Below are 21,284 nucleotides of genomic sequence, written 5' to 3' on the forward strand. Positions count from 1 at the left end.
GCCACCAGGGAATTCCTTATCATAGGATATTGAATATAGTTCCCTGTGCTACACAGTAGGCCCTTGTTGTTTACCCTTTTTTTTCTTTCGGTCCCGCTGTGCGCCTTGCGGGATCTTAGTCCTGACGGGTATATGATAGTTTGCATCTGCTAATCCCAAACTCCCAATCCATCCTTCCCCTGCCCACTATCAGCTGATTTTTAACAGGCACTAATGCTTCTTGCCTGAGTCTATTAGTACTGTGATGATTGCAAATTGTTATTTTCTGAATCTATCTTCCTTCTATGATCATTTGTTGGCATTGTATTGTAAGGAAGTTTCCCTTTTATGGGAAAAGTTCTCTCATTCGTGGGTTTTTATATATGTGTTTAGCATCAGCATGGACACTCACGAATTCTTATTTTATTCAATGTGTAGTTCTTATTGTCCGCATTCATTCTGATGTACAGTTGTCCCCAATTTGGCCAGTCCCCTCCCCACCCCATTAATTTGACTCCTGTGTTCCTTTGACAAGTTCTCATCATTTTGCGAGCATTTTAAAATTTTTATTTATTTATTTTTTTTAATTTTTGGCTGTATTGGGTCTTTGTTGCTGCGCGCGGGCTTTCTCTAGTTGCGGCGAGCGGGGGCTACCCTTCGTTGCGGTGTGAGGGCTTCTCATTGCGGGGGCTCTAGGCATGCGGGCTTCAGTAGTTGTGGCACACAGGCTCAGTAGCTGTGGCTCGCGGAGGGGGGGCTTAGTTGCTCCGAGGCATGTGGGATCTTCCCAGACCAGGAATCGAACCCATGTCCCCTGCATTGGCAGGCAGATCCTTAACCACTTTGTGGGCATTTTCTGGCATGACAAGATGTTCCAGATTCACCCTGTCTTTCCTGGCCCTAGCCCTGGAATCAGCCATTTCTCCAAGGAGAGCTGGGTCCTGCTTTTAAAGAGGAATAGTATTTAGAAACCACTATCTGGGCTTTCAAGAATTTTAAGGAAAATGCTCTGAGCTGGTGGCCCTGCTTTGGTGCATTCTGGCCACCAGGGGGCAGCACTTCTCAGAAAAATGTAAAAGACTCAGAATCCGGTCTGGGTTGGGTTCCTGCGGGCTGGACTGGCCATGCTCCCAGATGGAGGTGTCCCTAGTCCTCCTTCTGGACGAGGGGAACACACATGCTCGCCACCACCCCGTGTGCATCCAGACTCTCCCCCATCCTCACCCAGACTCCCCCTAGCAGTACATGCCTCACCCCCACCCCCCGCCACAAATTTCTTCCCGTCTTTTTTTCCCTGAAGCCCTCTAAGGGGGGTTAACTCCAAGGCAGAGAGGGAGAGGGGCTGATGGATGTGAGGCTTCAGGGAGGCTCATCCCCAGCCCACCACAACCAACCCACGGCTGTGGGTAACAAGTTCCGAGGGGCCCCTTCCCCTCTCTCCGGCTGGCTGTCCCTCAGGGGCCTCGGGCCACAGCTGGCTCCCTCCCTCTGGGCCTGCTGGGCAGGAAACCCAGGTGGGAGGGTTTCTGCTGCGGTAAGCCACCCAGGCGAGCTTGGAACCTGACCTCTCACTTGCTTCTCTCTGCTGGCTTCCCCCCCTCCCCCCTCCCCTCACCCGTGTCGATCAGGTCAAAGGAAGTTGGGCGGGCAATCTCTCCCCTGCATTTATTTATTTTCCTACAAGTAGATTATTTAAAAAAAAAACACCAAGGAAGTATAGTTAAGCAACTTAGATGTATGGTACAATCACGTTAGAAGCAAGCATTTGCTAGAGAGTACACACTTCTGCCCCTGGGAATTCAATGCCATGAATATTTTTGTATTCTTTTTTTTTTTGTATTCTTTCTCCCCTCCTGAAGGAGTCTCACCCAGGCCTGGCACCGAGTAGGCCATGAGTACGGGCTGACCCTGTCTGTCAGTCCTTCTCCACCTCGTCCGCCAGGACTGGTGCAGTAGCCCCCTGACCCTTGTCTCCAGTCCTACCCCTCCCCAGCCAGAGCTCGCCAGATGGAGCATCTGCTTCAGTACCCTTCTGTGGCCTTCCCCGCCCCGCCCCCCAGGACAAAGTCCAGCATCTCAGCCCAGCACCTTCACGATCCTGCCCCACCCACCTCCCCAGCCCCCTAAACTGCCACTCTTGCCCCCTGGGGACCTGAGGCTCCAGCATCTCTGAGTTCCTGGGGTTTTCCCCCAAGCCCACCCAGTGCCCCGTCTACAACTTTGTTCACACAGCTGCCTCTGCCTGAACCGCCCTTCCCTCCTACCTCCCATAAAGTTAAGCAGTGGCTCACAACATACCCTGCTCTCCTAATGATGCCTCCGTTTCTCTCCTCTGAAAGAGCTCCCGTCTTTGATAAAATTCTCCTCATCCTTCAATCAAAGCCTTTCTCCTGGTCCCCCCCAGAAATCCAGGATAGGTCTTAGCTCCCTCTCTAGGCAATGAGGGCAAGGCCTTGCAAAGGGTGGACCCATAGGGGTGGGAGTAGGGAAGGGGTGAGAAGTTATGACTGACCAGGCTGCCAGCCCAGCTTCTCAAACCTTAATGTGAATACAAATCACTTGGGGAGATAGCGAACTATCAGATCCTGACTCAGTCATCCTGGGCTGTGGCTGAGAGTCTGCATTTCTTTTTTGGGGGGGACCGTGCCACACGGCTTGCAGCATCTTAGTTCCCCAGCTAGGGATCGAACCTGGCCCCCCTGCAGTGGAAGCGTGGGGTCCTAACCACTGGACAGCCAGGGAAGTCCCAGAGTCTGCATTTCTAACAAACTCCCAGGTGATGCTGATGCTGCAGGACCGGGAGCCACTTTGAGCAGCAGAGGCCTAGCCCGCTGGATTGGCTGTGCAAGGGAGGCAACTGGCCCAGGTGTGAGTAACCATCATCCGGGGTATAAGACGGCAGGGTGGTGCCTGCCCAGGGGTTACCAGTGGGAGTGGCTTCGTCGGCATCATGGGGTCGAGCTATAGGCTCTTTGTCTGCTTTCTGCTCTGGGGAAGCCTGGAGCTGTGCAACCCCCAGCCCGTCTGGCATGATGAATCCCAACATCTCATGCCATCGAAGCCACCCGCCGTGATGGTGGAGTGTCAGGAGGATCAGCTGGTGGTTACTGTCAGCAAAGACCTTTTTGGCACCGGGAAGCTCATCAGGCCTGCAGACCTTACCCTGGGCCCTGACAACTGTGAGCCGCTGGTCTCTATGGACACGGATACCGTGGTCAGGTTTGAGGTTGGGCTGCATGCGTGTGGCAACAGTGTGCAGGTGAGGCTTGGGCCCCCTCGGCAGCCCCGGCTTCGGTGGGATGACATGGGAGGGGGCCGGTGATGGGGAGTGTGGATGCAGAGCCGGTATGAGGCGGGGCTGGGGTGAATTCCTTTCATTTGTGGAGTAGGGTGGGTGGAGCAGTTGAGGCCTGAAGCTGGGCCTCCGTGGCATGGGGATGTGGGGGAGTTCCTGCCTCTAGTTGCCTAAGCTGGGGAGGTGGGGTGGAGTCCAGAGGTGGCAGTGCACTTTGGGCCAGACTGGGCACCCCCGCTCCGATTCCTGAGGATTTATGAACCCCTGGAGGGCATCCAGGAGAGATGTAGCCAATGTAGGGGAGGAGGGTGTGATAGGATCCCCTGGGGGTAGCCCAGCACTTGCGAGGGGCCCTAGAAATTTGTATGGAAGAGATGAACTTTGACACCTCAGAAAGCTCAGAAGTCATCACAGAAAAAACACACCAGAATTTTGGCATCCCTCATTCATGTTTAATGGCTTTGAAGCCTTGAACTAAAAGTGATGTTGAGGGAGGGGCCAAAGGGCATCATGTTCATCTGTGTTGAAGAGGCTCAAAGTGGGTCCCATAGGAGCGGTCTCAAGTAGGGGGCGTGTACAGGAAGACAGCTGAGTAATATTCGGGCCAGACGCCTCCTAAGGAGAGGGGGGAGGGGCAGAGCCTCAGACTCCGAGGAGGGGCCTTTCAGCAAGGCAGGGCCCAGCTGGTGCACGATTCCCTGGACCGACTTCTCCCGCTCAGAGAGCCTGTCCTCCCCTCTGTCGTGCCCCGCTGCCCACCTGGCCTTGGAGCACGATCAGCCCCCGGAGTTCTCCTCTGGGGCTCTGGTCTCAGTGTGGTGCCCGGGGCTGTCCTTGAAGCCTCCCGGGCCTTGTTTCCCTGGGGAGAGCGTGGGGAGGCCGGAGCTGCAGGAATTAAGGAATGATCCTAATTTAGTAACTCCCAACCTTGGGGCATTAGAATCACCTGGGGAGTGGTTAAAACTCCTGATTCCCACAGCCCACCTTAAATCGGAATGGAAGTGGGAACAGACATCAGTAGCTTTAAGATCCCCAGCTGACTCCACCGCGGAGCACAGCCTGATGACACCTCTCCCCAGGACAATCTGCCCAGTCTCGCCAGATGAGAATGCCGCGGGGCGGCTTCCCGGGCGCGCCACATGAGCCGGCTCTCGGGGCCCACACTCGGCTGAGTGATGCTCTGCTGTCCTGAAATTCTTTCCTTTTGAACAAGGAGCCCCACGTTTTCACTTTGCACTGGGCCGCACGAATATGCAGCCGCTCCACCTGGGGGCCTCGCTGACAGACAGTTAGGATTCACCCCTGAAGTTTGAGCGGGCCGAGGGCAGGGCCAGGCAGCCGTTCACTGCGGGGCTGGGGTCGGGGGTGGGGGCAGGTGCTGCAAACTGCCCCAGAAGCACCTGCTTGTGCTCTTCCGGCCTCAGGCAACCACTAAAAACCAGCTTCCCCTTGTGTGAAATGGGCTTGAGGATAAGTCAGAAGAGGGAGGGCGAGTTAGGTAGTAACTGCTGTGGCAGTGAGTTAAAATTTCTGGAAGTTTTTTGCCTCTTCCTGGAGGCTCTCTTGGCCTCAGGCCTCTCCTGGAAAAGGAAGTGGGGTGTGTGTGTGTGTGTGTGTGTGTGTGTGTGTGTGTGTGTGTGTGTGTGTGTGTGTGTGTGTGTTAGGGTGGGGGTGAGGGCAGCAGTCTGAGAAGGGAGCATACACCCCACGTCTCTGGTCATTGGGCGCTGCTTGGTGATGACACGGAGCTGATCCAGACTCCCTGCGGTGGTGTCACCGTTTTGGGGTGAAAAGAGGTGCGAAGGGGGTGCCTGTCCAGGCTCTCCCACGGGTCAGCGGCGGAGCAGGCTTTGAGCCCAGGGCCTGTGTTCTCTCCACCTCCAGCGGCCGGCCCTCCCGCCCCTGGCCGGGCGGGCGCATCAGGGCAGGTGATGCTGGGAGGGTTAACCCCTCCCCTTTCCCTCAGGTGACCGACGACGCCCTGGTGTACAGCACCTTCCTGTTCCATGACCCCCGCCCTGTGGGAAACCTGTCCATCCTGAGGACTAACCGCGCGGAGGTCCCCATCGAGTGCCGCTACCCCAGGTCCGTGTGGGATGGGCCTGTCGCTGCCCCTGGCGCAGAGGTCCCTCGGCAAGCACGTCAGCCTCCCGGCAGCATCTAGCTGCGAGGAGGGGAGGTGCTCGGGCTGTGGTCGCTGCCCTCGGTCCTGGTGCGAATGGAGGGCCTGCTGCCTCTTCTCTGAGCCTCTGAAATTGGTCCGGGCCACAGCTGCCTCTTGGCGGAAGCTGCGAGGCTGCCCGGCGCCTGGCCCCCTCAGAGTTCAGAAGTGGTCTTTCAGTAGCGCAGGGCTGGGTTCCAGGCTCTGACCTTGGCCATCACAACCTGCTCTCTCCCTCTGGCTCTCCCCCAGTGGCTGAGTGAGGGTGGGGAGGCCCCAGCACGAAGCATGTGCCTATGAACTGGGGCATCGAGGTGGGAGGACAGGGCGACTGGTTTATAACTACAACACCTGGCCCTGTGCTGGGCGGAGTGCGAAGGCCTTGAACCCTGCCCGCCCATCTGGGAGGGGGGAGGGGAGATGGTGTTGATACCACGAGGAAACAAGGGATGAGGCATGTGTGGAAGGGCTTCCCAGAACAAGATCCTGGAGAGGGGGCCCTCGGACAGTGGGCAGACACATCTGGGCAGAGCCGTACACACCGCAGAGGAGGGCAGTGTGTCACTAGTAGGGGCTGCAGCCCAGGGACCTGGAGCCCCGGGCCAGGGGTGGACAGCTGCTGTTCTCTTCCCAGGCAGGGCAACGTGAGCAGCTGGGCCATCCTGCCCACCTGGGTGCCCTTCAGGACCACGATGTTCTCGGAGGAGAAGCTGGTTTTCTCTCTGCGCCTGATGGAGGGTGAGCAAGGAGTGCTGGGAGAGGGCAGCCAGCAGGGGGCGCTCTGGCAGGCCCTCACCCTGGCCGTGCCTTGCAGAGAACTGGAGCGCCGAGAAGACGACGCCCACCTTCCAGCTGGGAGACAGAGCCCACCTCCAGGCCCAAGTCCACACCGGCAGCCACGTGCCCCTGCGAGTGTTCGTGGACCACTGTGTGGCCACGCTGACACCGGACTGGAGCACCTCCCCTTATCACACCATCGTGGACTTCCACGGGTAAGGCTGGGCTACCTCTCTAGGGAACCCTTGTGCAACACGACCTGTGTCACCCTCCTCGATCTTTAACTGTGTTTCACTTGTTCTCTTTAAAGTTGTCTCGTGGACGGTCTCACCGATGCCTCATCTGCTTTCAAAACACCCAGACCCAGACCAGAGACCCTGCAGTTCACAGTGGATGTGTTCCATTTTGCTAATGACTCCAGAAACACGGTAATGGCTTAAGAGCCTTGAATAAGGCTGAACTCATAGGGTCAGGCTGACCAGGCTTACTAGCCGGTGTGGTCACTCACTAGCTGTCCCCTTAAGCAGTGATTTGATAGTTCTGCCCTATCCTAGTAACTTATCAAGTAGATAAAGCCATGGGCTCTAGTGAGATCTTTGGGAAGGCACAGGCCCTAAGAGACCGGTAGAAAATCCATGAAGGATGGAGAAATTCAGGGATCCTGGAAACAGAACAAACTAGGAGAATAGGAACGCAGGAGACCTAGCTGACAGCTCACAACGGACGAGCACCAACAATGCAGCGTCTGGTGACCAAGTCACTGACCTTGTCCTCACCAAGGTCAGCGGGGCCAGAACCCAGATGGGTTGAGTAAAGGACTTAATAAGAGCAGGTGTCAGCCTTCCTGGAGGCTTTCTAGAAGGGCAAGGGAAGCAGGTATGAACTTTTCATGCTAGGTAGCCTCTCGAACTTGATCATAGGCTAGACCTGTGACTTTTTGAAACCTGAGTGCATCAGCGTCACCTGGAGGGCTTGTTGAAAGAGACCACTGGGCCCCCCACCCAGGGTTTGGTTCAGAAGGTTTGGAGTGGAGCCTGAAATCTGCATTCCTAATAAGTTTCCAGGTTCTGTTGATGCCGCTGCTCTGGGGTCCACCCTTTGAGAACCACTAAGCTAGGAAGCTCAACTTGACACTAAGGGTGGCAGAGGGGGGAGGGAACTAAAATGTGGACCCCTCGTGATGGCTGGGCAGGAAGCACAGGTAGGACTGGCCTCTAGCCAGAAAGTGCTGGTAGAATCTTCCAGACAAAAATCAAGAAGTTTTTAAACAAGTTTCCTGAGATAGGATTGGGAGGATGTGAAATTTGGAATAGCTGGTCAGGAAGGATTAGTGACTAAAGCAGGGGTTTTCAGCTCTGGCTCTGTACTCACCACCTAAGGATCATCAAAATACTGATACATCCCATATATTTTCATTTAACTGGGGTGGGGCCTGGCATCAACTTTTCCAGTTTCTTAAAGTCTTCAAAAGTGAAGCCAAAAGAATTTCACAGCAAACAGCTATGTACCTACTATCTAGGTTCTACCATTAGTATCTCACCATACCTAGCCACTAGTCTCTTTATTTAGAAATGCATCAAAAGCCATTTAAGCTCCCTGGCGCGTCTAATAAGCAGCTAGGTTTACAAACCGCCAAACCAGAGGCTTACGTGGCTGGCTGGCATTGAGGGATGAGCGGTGTGAATTTTTAGACTTCGCTGTTGCTACCTCACCTCACCCAGAAGTTCTGTCCAGAGAACAGACGTCATCTGCTACAGATGGTAGACAGACAGAAGGAAGGGCACAACTGAAGCTACTGGGAGATGTCCTGGAGCTTTCTGCTGGCAGGTCCTGGGTTGAATGGGGCTGGGGATAAAAGAAAATAGACTCGGGAAGGGTCCCGGTGCCCAGATCGGTGACCCTGTGGGTCCTAGGGTAGAAGATCCTGGTTGGGGTAGGGAGTCGACCTCAGAGGTGGTCCAGGAGTGAGGAAGGAGGGGATGAGGCTTCACACAGGTGGTGGCCATCAGCATGGGTGACTCTTGAGCCGGCATCTGCCTCTCCAGGGATGGGGTGGGGGTGACTAAGGTCAGAGGACGATCCTATCAATGGAAGGCAGCCTTGAGCTCTCGGAGGGGGGGTGGGCGGGTGGCTTGGCTGATGGCGGCTATGGCACAAGGGAGAAAGCTAACGAGGAACCACCCTGGGATCCGAAGCCCCAGTTTAGCATCAGCAATATGTTCTGGGAAGAAGCTGAGGGTCAAAGCAGTTCCCTTCCTGGAATAGGAACACTAAGGGACCCGGAAGCCCTTCTTTGGTGAGGGGGCTGGGGTGTGTGTGCAGATGGAAGGCAGGCAGCCAGAAGTGCAACCTGGATGGTTCAAGTTTCCGAAACGGTTACCCTGCAGGCACACTTGGCCACTAGGTGGTGGCCGAGGTTTGTGGTTCTGCAGAAGGCTTTAGGAAAGGCGGTGGCACCTCGGTTTCTTTGCAGGACTTGGGGGGTGTGTGCATGTGTGTGTTGAGACCCTAAAGTATGAAGGGGGACCTCTGACTGTGGAGACCTCTCCCAAGAGGACGCAGGCTGACCTGAGCTCTGGTTTTGTCAAAATTCCCCCCACTCCAGCTGGTCGGGTGGGATTTTGGCCCCTTTGGATTTGATTTCCTGTCCCTGAGGTTCTGACTTAATGGGCCCAGGGGCTTAGGCATGCTAAGTGATTGGAAAAGTATGGGAAAGACCAGAGGAATAAAGATGATGGTTCCGATTTAGAATCCAATTTGCGACTTGCTCTGAAGTTTGAGGCAAGTTAACCTCTGAGCCTGCACTATCCCATCTCTAAAGTGGGCTTCCCCTCCCCCTCAAGGGTTAAGGGTTATAGAAGAACTGGCTTACTAGTCACTGCACTGCCTAGAACTCCACCTCGTAACAGCTGCTCTTATTTCCAGATATATATCACCTGCCACCTGAAGGTCACTCCGGTTGACCGAGTCCCGGACCAAATAAGCAAGGCCTGTTCCTTCAGCAAGTCCTCCAATAGGTGAGGAGACCAGATTGGACGTGACCGGGGTAGCAAACTGGCCACGCTCCTGTTGATTCCCCCAAGGTGCCTACTGTCAGCAAACCGCTTCCTGCAGACCACACAGCCGTCTGACCCTTGTGTCTTTCCCTCTCAGATGGTCCCCGGTAGAAGGCCCTGTTGATATCTGTCGATGCTGTAACAAGGGGCGCTGTGGCGTATCGGGCCGTTCCAGGAGGCTGACCCACCTGGAGGGACAATCTGTTCCCCGTAGTCGCAGGCATGGTAGGTCTCCAGAGGGCCCCAGGGCTATTGCCCTCCCCTCCGTCTAGGGCACTGGATGTCACTCTAGGGCGACACTTGTTCCCCATTTAAGGCTGCTTACCCCTAGGGGGATGCCATTTCGGGGCTAAGTGGGAGAGGCCCCCAGCCCTCGCCCTGCTGTCGGCCGGGGCCATTCTGCAGTCATCCTGGAGTCATGACACATAATCAGGGGTGTGGGAGAATAATGCAGCTGTTAGAACTAAACCTACTGGTCTAGAACCCACTGAGCAACCCCAAACCCCTAACCTGACTCCTGTGTAGGGACTAGGGTGACCCTTGGATGTCTTGTCTTTCAGTGACAGAAGAAGCAGATGTCACAGTGGGGCCACTGATCTTCCTGGGGAAGACTAGCGACCACGGTGTGGAAGGGTCCACCTCCTCTCCCCCCTCGGTGATGCTGGGCTTAGGCCTGGCCACTGTGGTGTCCCTGACTCTGGCCACCATCGTCCTGGGTTTCACGGGGAGGCGTCGGACTGCTTCCCACCCTGTGTGCCCTGCGTCTGCTTCCCAATAAAAGAAGAAAGTGGCCTCTGGGGTGTGGCACAGTAACTAGATGGGGGTGAATTGGGAGGGGCTGTGTAGGGGCGGAGGGTCAACTGTAACAGGGTCACGGGTTCAAGCAGCGAAATCGAAGTACCGTTGTGTCTTTAGCAAGTCTGTGTATAGAGAGGGTAGGGCTTCCTCAGGCCTTCCTCAGACCAGGACTTGTCTTCCCAGGGCAAGTATAATCCCACATCTCCAAGGAGGCCAAGATGAGAGGTGTTGGGGGCTAAAGTAGGGTGGGCCCTGCCAGCCCTGCTTCTAGGGGGGCAGAGGGTCCTGGCTCTGGGCCCTATGGATCTGATGCCAGGGCTGGGGGCAGGGAGGAAAGGACTTCTAGTCGCCTTCCCTAACGGCAGCAGGCACGAAGCCACGTGTCCACGTGCTAGAAGCCCAAAGGCCAGAGGTGATGGTCTAGGGCAGTGGTCACGTGGGACCTGAAGTCGTTGTAGGGGAGCCCTTCTGGGGGGTGAGTACCATGGCCAAGTCACCAGCTGTGGGTGCTTCAGGGCTTCCTGTGACCGAGGGGAGCTGCCTCTCGACCTCCCCCACTTTCATCACTCCCCCCCCAGAAGCTGCCGTTCTCCCCCAGGCCCTGGCCACAGCCTCTGGGAGTGCTCAGCAAGGGAATGGTGCCCCGGTGGTGCCCAGGAAGCTTGTGGCCCCTCTCCAGGGAGTGGCCGTGCTCCCGCTGTTGAGGGCTGTGATGTCCCCACCATCGGCTGGCCCTTAGCTGCCCAACCTCACCACCAGCTGCGACTCATTCTCACTGGGTGAAGATCTCCTTCACCGTGGAATCCCAGCTTTGCTAGTCACCTGCTGTGAGCCTGGGCATCTTCGGGGGCAAAACGGGGCTGGTACCTGCTGGGCAGGGCTGTTAGGCGTAAACTGATTGGAGTCAAATGGCACTTAAATACATTCAGAGCAAGATCTGTGTGATTCTGGGCCTCAGAAGTACAGGAAGGCCTAGGTCCTTGCCCCTCCAAGCATGGTTTTGTGAACACCGTTGGGCATCACCTGGGGATTTGTGGGAAAGGCAGAGTTTGGGGCCCCATCCCAGACCTAAGAATCTGCATCTCAACAAAATCCCCAACTGATTCAGGTGTGTGAAGTACTCTGGGCCAGGAGAGTTCCATCAAGAAGGAATCCTGTCCCCCGCCCCCATCAGGTGTGCTGTACAGGAGTAAAAGACTCGGGGGTAGAGGGGTGGGCTTCCTGGAGGTGGTGATCCTGGAGCAAATCCTCAAAGAACGAGCAGGTCCTAGCTGGGCAAAATGGGGGAGGTGGGTGTGGAGGGAGGAGAGGATGGTGAGAACCTGTAAGGGGGAGAGTGGAGAGGCTGGCCACGTAGGGCTGATAACAGGAAAAAGAGCCACTGAAGGGCTGAGTGCCATGGATGGGCCGTCCCTGTCAGGGAGATCGACCGAGCAGCAGAGTAAAACCTGGAGGCTGACAGAAAGCCAGCCTGGCTCCCTGCCACGGCCAGGCTGGCAGGTCACTTCATCTGTAAGATGGGACTGTCTGAAGACTGAGTAACAGAGCACTTGGTGGAATCCTGGGTCACGCAGCAGGAGCCCTGGGCCAGATGGCCTGTCTCACATCCCACCCAGCTCCACCCCTGCCTGAGCCCGCTTCCTCCTGCTAAGAATCATCCTGTTCCAGATGGGGGAGTTCTCGACTTCAGGATTATGGTGAGGATTCATGTGACACTTGGAATGCAGCGTGTGTTCAGAGCTGGTCTCCAAGCAAAGGCTACTCCCAGGACCCCCTGGGAGACGGTCCTCGCTGCGACCTCCCACCTGTTACTTGCCCTCATGGTCCTGGGTGTTGCAACATCTTGGGAACTCATTTCTCATTCAACTTCTGCTGTCCTCAGAGGAAGTGGCTGCGTCTGGTGTGGGGAGGAAGTGTGCCGAGGACGTAACCTCAAGTGTCAGCCCCAGCTAGTTCCGGGAGGTAGGTGCCCTCAGCTTGGGTGCAGAGGCCACCTCCAGCAGTAATGTCAGAGGACCCTGCCTTCCCGCCTCAAGGTGGAGCTTCCGTGGGAAAGGGAGGAAGATGGCAGGCCCATTGCTCAGGCCGCCTCTTTGCCGGGCATTTGGGGAAAGTCCCTATTATATCCTGGGAAACTCTCGGTGAATCAACACTTTGAGTGTTTAAAACTGCACCCAGAGTCACATAGCACATCCTGTGGGCTCCAAGTGCACCTGTTCGCTCTCTTGGGAAACCCCACACTCGACCCACCTGGACCAGGTTGCAGCTCCAGCCTATGGGTGTGCCCCCACGGTAAAAAGTTTAAAAAATAAGACAACTTAATCTTAAAATTTTGCCTTCCTGATAGCCAGGGGTAAAAAGGGAGATATGAGCTATGTTAAAGAACAATGAAAAAAAAAATCATCCTACAAATATAAAATTAAAATGTGTCAGAGATCTTGTTTGAACTCATTCATTGAGGGAAACTGCAAGATGGAAAAAACTGGTTCAAAGGAGAATCCAAAAAACAGATTTACAAAGGCGATCAGGAATGCAGACATGAATTTGCTGATAGAGGCAAAACTGGCTTTCAAAGACAGAAATCAATTGCATCTCTATGGGTAAGAGTTATTTGCATTACTATTGGTTTTGTAAAATACCTTAGTCAAAGACTAGGAAAGGCACAGACTCTTATAGAATCAGATACCTAGGTGTTCTCTAACACCCTTCCATATTAACTTTTTGCCCATTTCAAGGTCTTTTACAGTTTTTCCTGACAGGTGTGAGACTTATCAGGTATTTTTTTTTTTTTTAATGCTATTCTTGTCTGCTTACATTCTTCTTATGTATGTATGGCTGTGTTGGGTCTTCGTTTCTGTGCGAGGGCTTTCTCTAGTTGTGGCAAGCGGGGGCCACTCTTCATCGCGGTGCGCGGGCCTCTCACCATCACGGCCTCTCGTTGCCGAGCACAGGCTCCAGACGCGCAGGCTCAGCAATTGTGGCTCACGGGCCGAGTTGCTCCACGGCATGTGGGATCTTCCCAGACCAGGGCTCGAACCCGCGTCCCCTGCATTGGCAGGCAGATTCTCAACCACTGCGCCACCAGGGAAGCCCTATCAGGTATTTTTATCAATGGATTCTGAGCAGCTCCTAGGGGCTAATGGAAGTTTCCAGGGGGAGGTTGGATATCACCAGAAAGATAACACTGTGTCTCCCAAGGGACCACCTGCCCTCAGCCTTCAGGTTAGGACACCTTGCTTGTCCACACACCACAACTGATCCCTTCTCTTGAGCAACTCAAGATTCCAAATGAGTGTTAAAAATAAAGTTCAACTGAGTAAATTTAAAGATCGTATTGGCTTCATTCCACGATTCATGAGTTCGGCAGCATTCCATCTAGCAAACAGAAAGGAGCTCCAAAGAGCTGTACAAAGTGAAAGGCTTTTATAGGCAGAAGGGGGTGGGAAAAGGAAGTTTCTAGCAAAGAATGGATTATTGTTTCAGGCAAAGTCACCTTCCTATGGGGGACAGAAAGGGTCTATGGTGCGAATTCCTTCACTAGTGCTGGCCAGGTAATTCCAGATTGACTGGTTAAAGGTTACTTTCCTGGGAGAGGCTGAAACTGCAATTAGGTAATAAGTCTTGGTTTGCTGACATGCGGCTTAGCACAACTGACTCCATTTTGGGCCTGATCTCCGGTGGCCTCGGCCTTGTAGCGGCTTGAAGCAGGGTTTCAGTTCCTGGCCAGTGATTGAGGTCGGGTCACGGCAGTGAGAGCACCAAATCCTAGCCCCTAGACCAGTAGTCAGTGACAAGGCCCTGGCCCGTCAGCTGCGTAGAAATGAATTTCCACATAGAGACGGAAAGTAGTGAAGCAAGTAAAGTGTTTATTAGGAGAAAAAAACATACACGTGGATAGACACACGGGTGGGCTCAGAGAGAGAGTCACACACTCGTGGCAGTTTGAATCACTCTTATGGGGCACTTTTTCCGGGTTTCCTTTGACCAATCATGTTGCTTTACCTGGTTCTGAGTCCATATTTGGTATATCTCAGGGTCCTCCCCTGTGTGCGTGCGTATCTCTTAGCCAAGATGGATTCCAGCGAAGAGGCCTATGGGTAGTTGACGTCACTTACTATGAGGTGGCGCCCCCTCCCTTTTTGACCTCCAAGGAGCCTTTCTGTGCATGTGTAGTCAGGGAGGTCTCCTTGACTTCAAGAATAAGGAATATGTGGTCTATTATCTCTTATCTGGGCAGGGCCCAGCCTCCTCCATCATCCTGCTTTATGGAGTTTCTGTCCACAGGGGAGAAACTGTTCCGCTTGGGGTCCATCTATCTCCCGCCTCAGGCTTGTTGTCCTTTTTTTTTTTAACACCAGAGTGCCAGAGCATTAATTTACAATAAGAACAATAACTGTGGGGTGGAGGCTAGAGGTCAAGTGGGATTGCTTAGATTTAAAACAAACTTCTCCAATGAATTAACTGTGCGTTTACATCAGTTATTTCAGACCGGCAGCAAGGGAACTAGCAAGAAGGACAAACCAGTTCATCAAATTGTGCTCCCAGGGACTGGGAATTACATACGATGGTGCTTTCAGGTGAGACTGCTTCCCTCCTCAGGGCTGCAAAACCACTGCGCTTTTATCGGCTGTGTAGGTCACACCTGGGTCCTGAGCGAGGCCATCGCCCAGAGATGCCAGGTGCTGTCAATTAATCAGAAATAATGAGCAAGGCAGCTGTGGCTTCTAATCAGACAAGCCCTGCAGAGTGTCAGACAGAGGCCCATTAGCTGAGAAACCAAGCGGCAAAATTCTGCCTTTCCGAGCAAAACATCAGAAAGTGCTCGAGCCCCTCAGTGGTGTCGCTGGGCTCCAGTGTCTCGCCTTTTCCCAGGTTTACGTTGATCTTTTCTTGCTCCGGCGTGAGCCAGGGGCTGGTTCCAAGATTGGAACCTTTGGAAGCAGTAAACCCGACACCTGGAGTGGAATTGAAGAACTTTATTTTTTAATCTAAGTTCCTTTGGCCACCACCACTCCGCCTTCTATGGTCACTTCTTTCCTGGGCCACATCATTCATTCTCAGTTGCTTGGGAGCCCTCAAGGCCCGTGGGTGGCACAAATGCTAGCCTGTGAGACCTTAAAAAAAAAAAAAGTCTTCCTGGGACTTTCCTGGTGGCACAGTGGCTAGGAGTCTGTGCTCCCAATACAGGGGGCCCGGGTTCAATCCCTGGTCAGGGAACTAGATCCCACATGCATGCCGCAACTAAGAGTTCACATGCCGCAACTAAGAGTTCACATTCCACAACTAAGGAACCTGCCTGCTGCAACTAAGACCCAGTGCAACCAAATAAATAAATATTAAAAAAAAAAAAAGTTATCAGCACAAGAAAAATTTAAAAAAAAAAAAAGTTTTCCCTTCTGGGCAGACGATTTAGGACAGAGCCTCCGCCTGGGATGTTTCAGCTCCCACAGGCATACCTAACCTACTCTACTGTGTGTATGTGTTGGGGGGCATTCTCATATTTTTGTGATAGAAAAAATTAGCATGAATGCATACTAAATAAAATAAAAATCCTCAGCTCATCCCTTACCTTCTTGGAGCATCTTAGGTTTCCTCTCAGAAAATGTCTATGCCTCCAAGCCTGTGTGTGCATTTAAAACACACACATGTACCCCAGTGTTCACTGTAGCACTATTTACAATAGCCAGGACATGGACGCAACCTAAATGTCCATTGACTGAGGAATGGATAAAGAAGATGTGGTACATATACACAATGGAATATTACTAAGCCATAAAAAAGAATGAAATAATGCCATTTGCAGCAACATGGATGGACCTAGAGATTGTCATACTGAGTGAAGTAAGTCAGACAGAGAAAGACAAATATCATATGATATCTCATATGTGGAATCTAAAAATGGTACAAATGGACTTATTTACAAAACACAGAGTCACAGATGTAGAAAACAAACTTCTGGTTACCAAGGGGGAAGTGGGGGGAGGGATAAACTGGGAGATTGGGATTGGGAGAGTGGGATATATACACTACCATATATAAAATAGATGACTAATAAGGACCTACTGTATAGCACAGGGAACTCTACTCAATACTCGGTAATGATCTACATGGGAAAAGAATCTAAAAAAAGTGGATATATGTATATATATAACTGATTCACTTTGCTGTACACCTGAAACTAACACAACATTGTAAATCAACTATAGTCCAATAAAAATTAAAATGCACACACACACACACACAAAAGTGCCCATTCTACTCTAACCCTCTGCTCTGGAAGTTCCTTTTTTACTTAACAATAGATCTTGGCTACCAGTTGCATCAGCACCTGTGAGTCTTCCTCATTCTTTCTACCTAGCGTTCCAGGGTTATTTAACCAGTCCCGTTCTGCTATGTGTATTGGCTTAAAGTTCAGTTTGCAAGTGGCCAATCCAGTTTCCCTCATTTCCAGCTTCCTGAGGGACATCCTGCTGCAGCCTCAGAACACAGCACACTCACTCTCTCCTGCCTAAAACTTCAAAGTCCCTGTCCCCCGTTCTCCCTCTTGCTGTTGTCCTATTTAGCTTCTTTTCACGACCAGAACTCTTTACTTTTCCCCAAATAAAAATAGTCTTTCTTTTCAGGTTATAAAAATGGAAACTATTCATTGGGACACAGTGAAATGCTACAGGAAAAGTACAAAGAAAGTGACTATCACCTGTTACTCCCGCCCTTTGGGTGTCACCGTGTTGGCTAGCGTCTTCCCAAGGGCACATGGCCACGGGCATCCTTAACGTAAGTGGCATCATTCCACACGTGTGGATTTATCCTCTGCCACCCCCTTCAATCTCCTCCTCCCATGTGTGGAACACAAAGATTGCTCTTGGAACAGCTGCCTATGCTTCCAGACTGCATTCCTAACCTCCATGACCTCAGCTCCTGCCTCTCAATGGAAGCCACTGTGCGGTCACCAATGGCCTTCCTGTCCCTAAGTCAGAAGTTTGGGAACTTTCTGGACGTCAGCCGGTTGACTGAAAAATGAGGGAGCCCAAGACTGGGAGGGAGGAACCCTGGGTCCTGGGATGGGCTCCCCACCAGGGGACCAGCTGGTTGGGCCTCTCAGAGTGTCTGTCACCACTGAGCTCCTCCTTCGTGGAACCCTCCCCTTGGTTCTCTGCCATCATGCTCACCTGGTGTCCCCCGGTCCAGCCTGTTCCCCAGATACTTCTGCTTCTCATCTGTCCTTCAAAAGTCAGCATTCCTCAGCCCTGGACTGACCTTTGCGCCTCTTCTGTGGTCTTCCCAGGTGATCTCAATTTCATCGCCTGTGACTCCAAAATCCCCATCTCTAGCCCAGATCTCTCCAGAGCCTCATACCTGGCTGTTCGACCCCGCCCCCTACCTCACACTCAATGCGTGAGGTTGACTGACTGACCTCCCCACTTTTCTAGCATGCTCTACCTCATGGGAGGACACTCCCATGCACCCAGTCTTCCAGACCGTGTCCTACTTCCTGCCCCTGTGGAACTTCTCCGCCTCAGCCTTCCCCCTGGTCTCCCACACTGGTTCTCAACCTTGAGCCCCTGAGACTTCCCCAGAGCTCCAACAGTCTGGGTTTAGAGGTCCTCCCCTCTCTAGAGCCTAGGTTCCAAAACCTTCCCAGCCAGCCTCTCACCATTGTTCTATCCGTTTGGGTGTCTACGTGTGTGTGCAGTGGGGTTTTGGACAAACACTCCAGTGTTTCACTGAGGAAAAAGGAAACACTTAAGAAAATATCTTTTGGGTGTTGAAAGGCTTTCCTAACGCTTCAGACCATTTCATCTGCATCCCCACCTTTCCTGCAGTGAGGCCAGCCATATGGGGGTGCTCAAGTCTGGAGTCAAACACTACCTCGATTTAAAGACCAGCTCTCATGGCTTCCCTGGTGGTTCAGTGGTTAAGAATCCGCCTGCCAATGTAGGGGACACGGGTTCAAGCTCTGGTCCAGGAAGATCCCACATGCTGCAGAGCAACTAAGCCCGTGCGCCACAACTACTGAGCCTGCGCTCTAGAGTCCATGAGCCACAACTACTGAGCCCTCGTCCCACAACTACTGAAGCCTGCGCGCCTAGAGCCTGTGCTCTGCAACAAGAGAAGCCACCACAATGAGAAGCCTGCGCACTGCAATGAAGAGTAGCCCCCGCTCGCCGCAACTAGAGAAAGCCCGGGCGCAGTAACGAAGACCCAACGCAGCCAAAAATAAATAAATAAATAAATAAATTTATTTAAAAAAAAAAAGACCAGCTCTCAGCTGTCAACTATGTGACCTTGGACACATTGCTTAAGTTCTGTGCCTCAGTGTCCTCATCTTTTTATTTTTATGTTATTTATTTATTTTTTTGGCTGTGCTGCATGGCATGTGGGATCTTAGTTCCCGGACCAGGGATCGAACCCAGGCCCCCTGCAGTGAAAGCGTGGAGTCTTAACTACTGGACTTCCAGGGAAGTCCTCAGTGTCCTCATCTTTAAAATGGGAGTAATGAGGGAAGCACCTACTAGGTGATTTAGACATGTTGTTAATGATTATGGCTGAGAAAACTGAGGCTCTGAGAGGGGAAGGGAAGTGGTCCCATCCTAATCTGTAGCCACGGCGGGCATCTAGTATAAATCACAGGTAAAACGCTACCCTTCGTTTCTCAATGGAGAGCTGGCTCTGGGCATAATTAGAAGAACCTGACTTTGATGCCTCCCCAGACTCAAAGCCTATGTCCTCTAAGTCAGCTCCGGGTGGTAAGGGGTCCCAGCCTAGGGTACAAGAAACTGGGCCTGCTGCAGTTGTTCCTTCTCTTCCTTCACTAGCTTTTGATGGGTTACTCCCCCTCTCTCCTCCTCTATAAAATAAAGTGTTTGAACTGAATGTTGGGGGAGGGCTCTTTCCCCATCTCCAGCAATCTGAATCTTCCTCAAATCCCTGTTAAAGTATGAGTGACATTAGATTTATGTAAGGATATTCAACTAGAGTCCAAGATTCAGAGGACTCTGAATCCCCTGGAACTGTATGCAAAATGTGCGTGTATACACATGTGTGAACACATCTGAGCATTTTTCTGGGAATAGCTTTCTTTAGCTTTCTACAGGAGGTCTATGATCCCAAAAGATTAGTCACCAGTCTGGTTTAGGCCTCATCACCTTCGACCTGGACAACAGTCTCCAGACTGGTCTCCCCACTCCTTTCTCTATCCTCCACCCGCCACAAGGGTATCCTTCTAAAATGCAATGCCTACTCTCATTCCCCTGCTTAATCTTCAATTGACTCCAGGGGCCTAAATTTCTTGCATGACATATAGAGTCCATCATAATCTTACCCAGACATTTCCCCATATCCTGCCACACCTTAATCCATTTTCTCTGTCCTCACGCCGTCCATGTACCCTCTGCCTTGGCCACACAGAACATTTCCCTGCTTCCTGAATACGTCAGGCACTTTCACATCTCTCATCCTTTGCAAGGGATTCCCTGTATTCCACCTGGCAAACCCCTATACAGGCTTCAAAATCCAATTCAGATATCACCTCCTTTGCGATGTCTTCCTGACCTCCCTCCCACCGCATTAGGCACCCCCTTCTATGCTCTCACTCCTTTATCACATTTATCCTACTAGATTGTAGGTGTGTGGTTTTTTAATTTAATTTTTTATTATCTATCTATCTATCTATCTATCTATGGCTGCGTTGGGTCTTCGTTGCTGTGCGCGGGCTTTCTCTAGTTGCGGCGAGCGGGGGCTACTCTTCATTGTGGTGCGCGGGCTTCTCATTGCGGTGGCTTCTCTTGCTGTGGAGCATGGGCTCTAGGCGTGCGGGCTTCAGTAGTTGTGGCACGCAGGCTCAGTAGCTGTGGCTCCCGGCCTCTGGATCACAGGCTTAGTAGTTGTAGCGACGGCTTAGTTGCTCCGTGGCATGTGGGATCTTCCTGCACCAGGGCTCGTACCCGTGTCCCCTGCATTGTCAGGCGGATTCTTAACCACTGCGCCATCAGGGGAGTCCTGTAGTTGTGTGTTTAAGTGTCTGTCTCCCCAACTAGACACGAAGCTCTCTCGGGAATACATACCCCTAAACAGGTGCACGTCGAGTTCGGCCCCGCCCCCCGCTGTTCCGCTGGAACTACGTTTCCCAGAAGGCCCAACGTCCTGGGCATGCGCACTGGGACGCAAGGAAGCGACGCTGTTTCACTCTGGCTGCCTCTTCGTTAGACTGGGAGGCAGAGCCGGAGCCGTGCCCAGGCCCAGCGGGGGCTGCAGCCTGAGCCCGGCGGTGTCCTCCGCCTGCCCCCTCGCCCTCCTCAGCCTCGGTGAGAGGGGCGGACAGGCCACCTGCTCGTCGCCAGGGCTGGGGTCCCGGGGACGCGGGGGAGACCAAGCCGATCTGGGACCGGAAGGGGGCGGGCGTGGGCGCGAGGGAAGGTTGGGCCGGGCCGGAGAAGAGCCACGGGGTGACGGGGCGGGGGGGGGGGGGGATTGTGGGGATCGGCCTTCGGGTAGATGTCCCGGAGGAGGGAGTTGGGGGAATTGGGAGACGCTGGGAGCTTAGGACCGGACCTGGTGGGAGGGTGAACGCCGGGGTGGAAGCCGAAGGGCTAGCAGGGGGAGGGGCGCAGACACAGAGTTTGGTCCGTCTGTGGGAGTGTACCCTTTCCCACAGGACTTGGAGGAGACGGTGGTGATGATGCCACCGGCTGCCCTAGTTAGCGCTTGGGTTCTGCTGGGGTCTGCCTCCCGGTGGACGGCTCACTGGAGCCAGGGGCTGTACTTAGGGGAGTTTGCCTCCTTAGTCTAACTCCTAACTCGCCTCATGTAGGGTCTCCCTTCCAGGAAGTGCCTATTTCCTGGGACCCTGGGTCATTTTCGTGAGGAGGGCATAATGTATATGCTGTGAAGAGGATTTAGGAGGCTTTTTTTTTTTCCCCCTGAAACTATCCTTTCTCAGCCAGCTGCTGTCCCCCACACTGGTTCCTCTTCCCTAAGTGCCAGTAGCAGTGGAAATAGTTCGTGCAGAGACGCTTGGACCCTTAAGAAACTCAAAATATTTCTGCATGCTATCCTAGCTCCTCTAGAGTTGTAGAAGGTGGTCTTTCTGGTAGCCAAAATCAGGCTTTGCTTAAACCATCAGTATGACTATAGCTAGGCTTCTTGTTCATTTGCCATGTGACCTTGGCCAAACTTTTTTCCCTCTCTGGTGTGTTGATTTCCTGGATACCTACACTGC

At 53.0% G+C, this 21,284-nt stretch overlaps 2 protein-coding genes across 4 annotated transcripts in view; both read left to right on the forward strand.

The window, feature by feature from the left end:
* The first annotated feature begins 2,912 nt into the window (after positions 1-2,912).
* Positions 2,913-10,058, forward strand: ZP3 (zona pellucida glycoprotein 3). Its single transcript, XM_036826357.1, has 8 exons — positions 2,913-3,238; positions 5,241-5,359; positions 6,070-6,173; positions 6,250-6,427; positions 6,523-6,640; positions 9,138-9,229; positions 9,366-9,493; positions 9,829-10,058. The coding sequence occupies exons 1-8, from the start codon at positions 2,930-2,932 to the stop codon at positions 10,044-10,046; spliced, it is 1,266 nt and encodes a 421-aa protein (XP_036682252.1). The 5' UTR covers positions 2,913-2,929; the 3' UTR covers positions 10,047-10,058.
* Positions 10,059-20,217: 10,159 nt separating this feature from the next.
* DTX2 (deltex E3 ubiquitin ligase 2) overlaps positions 20,218-21,284 on the forward strand; it is a 33,917-nt gene continuing 32,850 nt past the window's right edge. For 2 of the 3 annotated variants that reach the window (XM_036826592.1, XM_036826595.1), the window contains exon 1: positions 20,257-20,370. The gene's annotated coding sequence lies outside the window, so the exon portion shown is untranslated. Of the gene's footprint in view, positions 20,371-21,284 lie in introns of all 3 variants that reach the window. The other variant, XM_036826593.1, reaches the window with a different exon arrangement.

The sequence above is a fragment of the Balaenoptera musculus genome, chromosome 15 (genome assembly GCF_009873245.2).
Source record: "Balaenoptera musculus isolate JJ_BM4_2016_0621 chromosome 15, mBalMus1.pri.v3, whole genome shotgun sequence".
NCBI lineage: Eukaryota > Metazoa > Chordata > Mammalia > Artiodactyla > Balaenopteridae > Balaenoptera > Balaenoptera musculus.

Bases quoted from the DNA above. Each gene is read 5' to 3' on its own strand.
- ZP3 (XM_036826357.1), top strand. From the start codon at position 2,930: ATGGGGTCGAGCTATAGGCTCTTTGTCTGCTTTCTGCTCTGGGGAAGC. The intron at 6,428-6,522 runs GTAAGGCTGGGC...TTCTCTTTAAAG, and splicing joins ACCATCGTGGACTTCCACGG to TTGTCTCGTGGACGGTCTCA. The intron at 6,641-9,137 runs GTAATGGCTTAA...TCTTATTTCCAG, and splicing joins CTAATGACTCCAGAAACACG to ATATATATCACCTGCCACCT.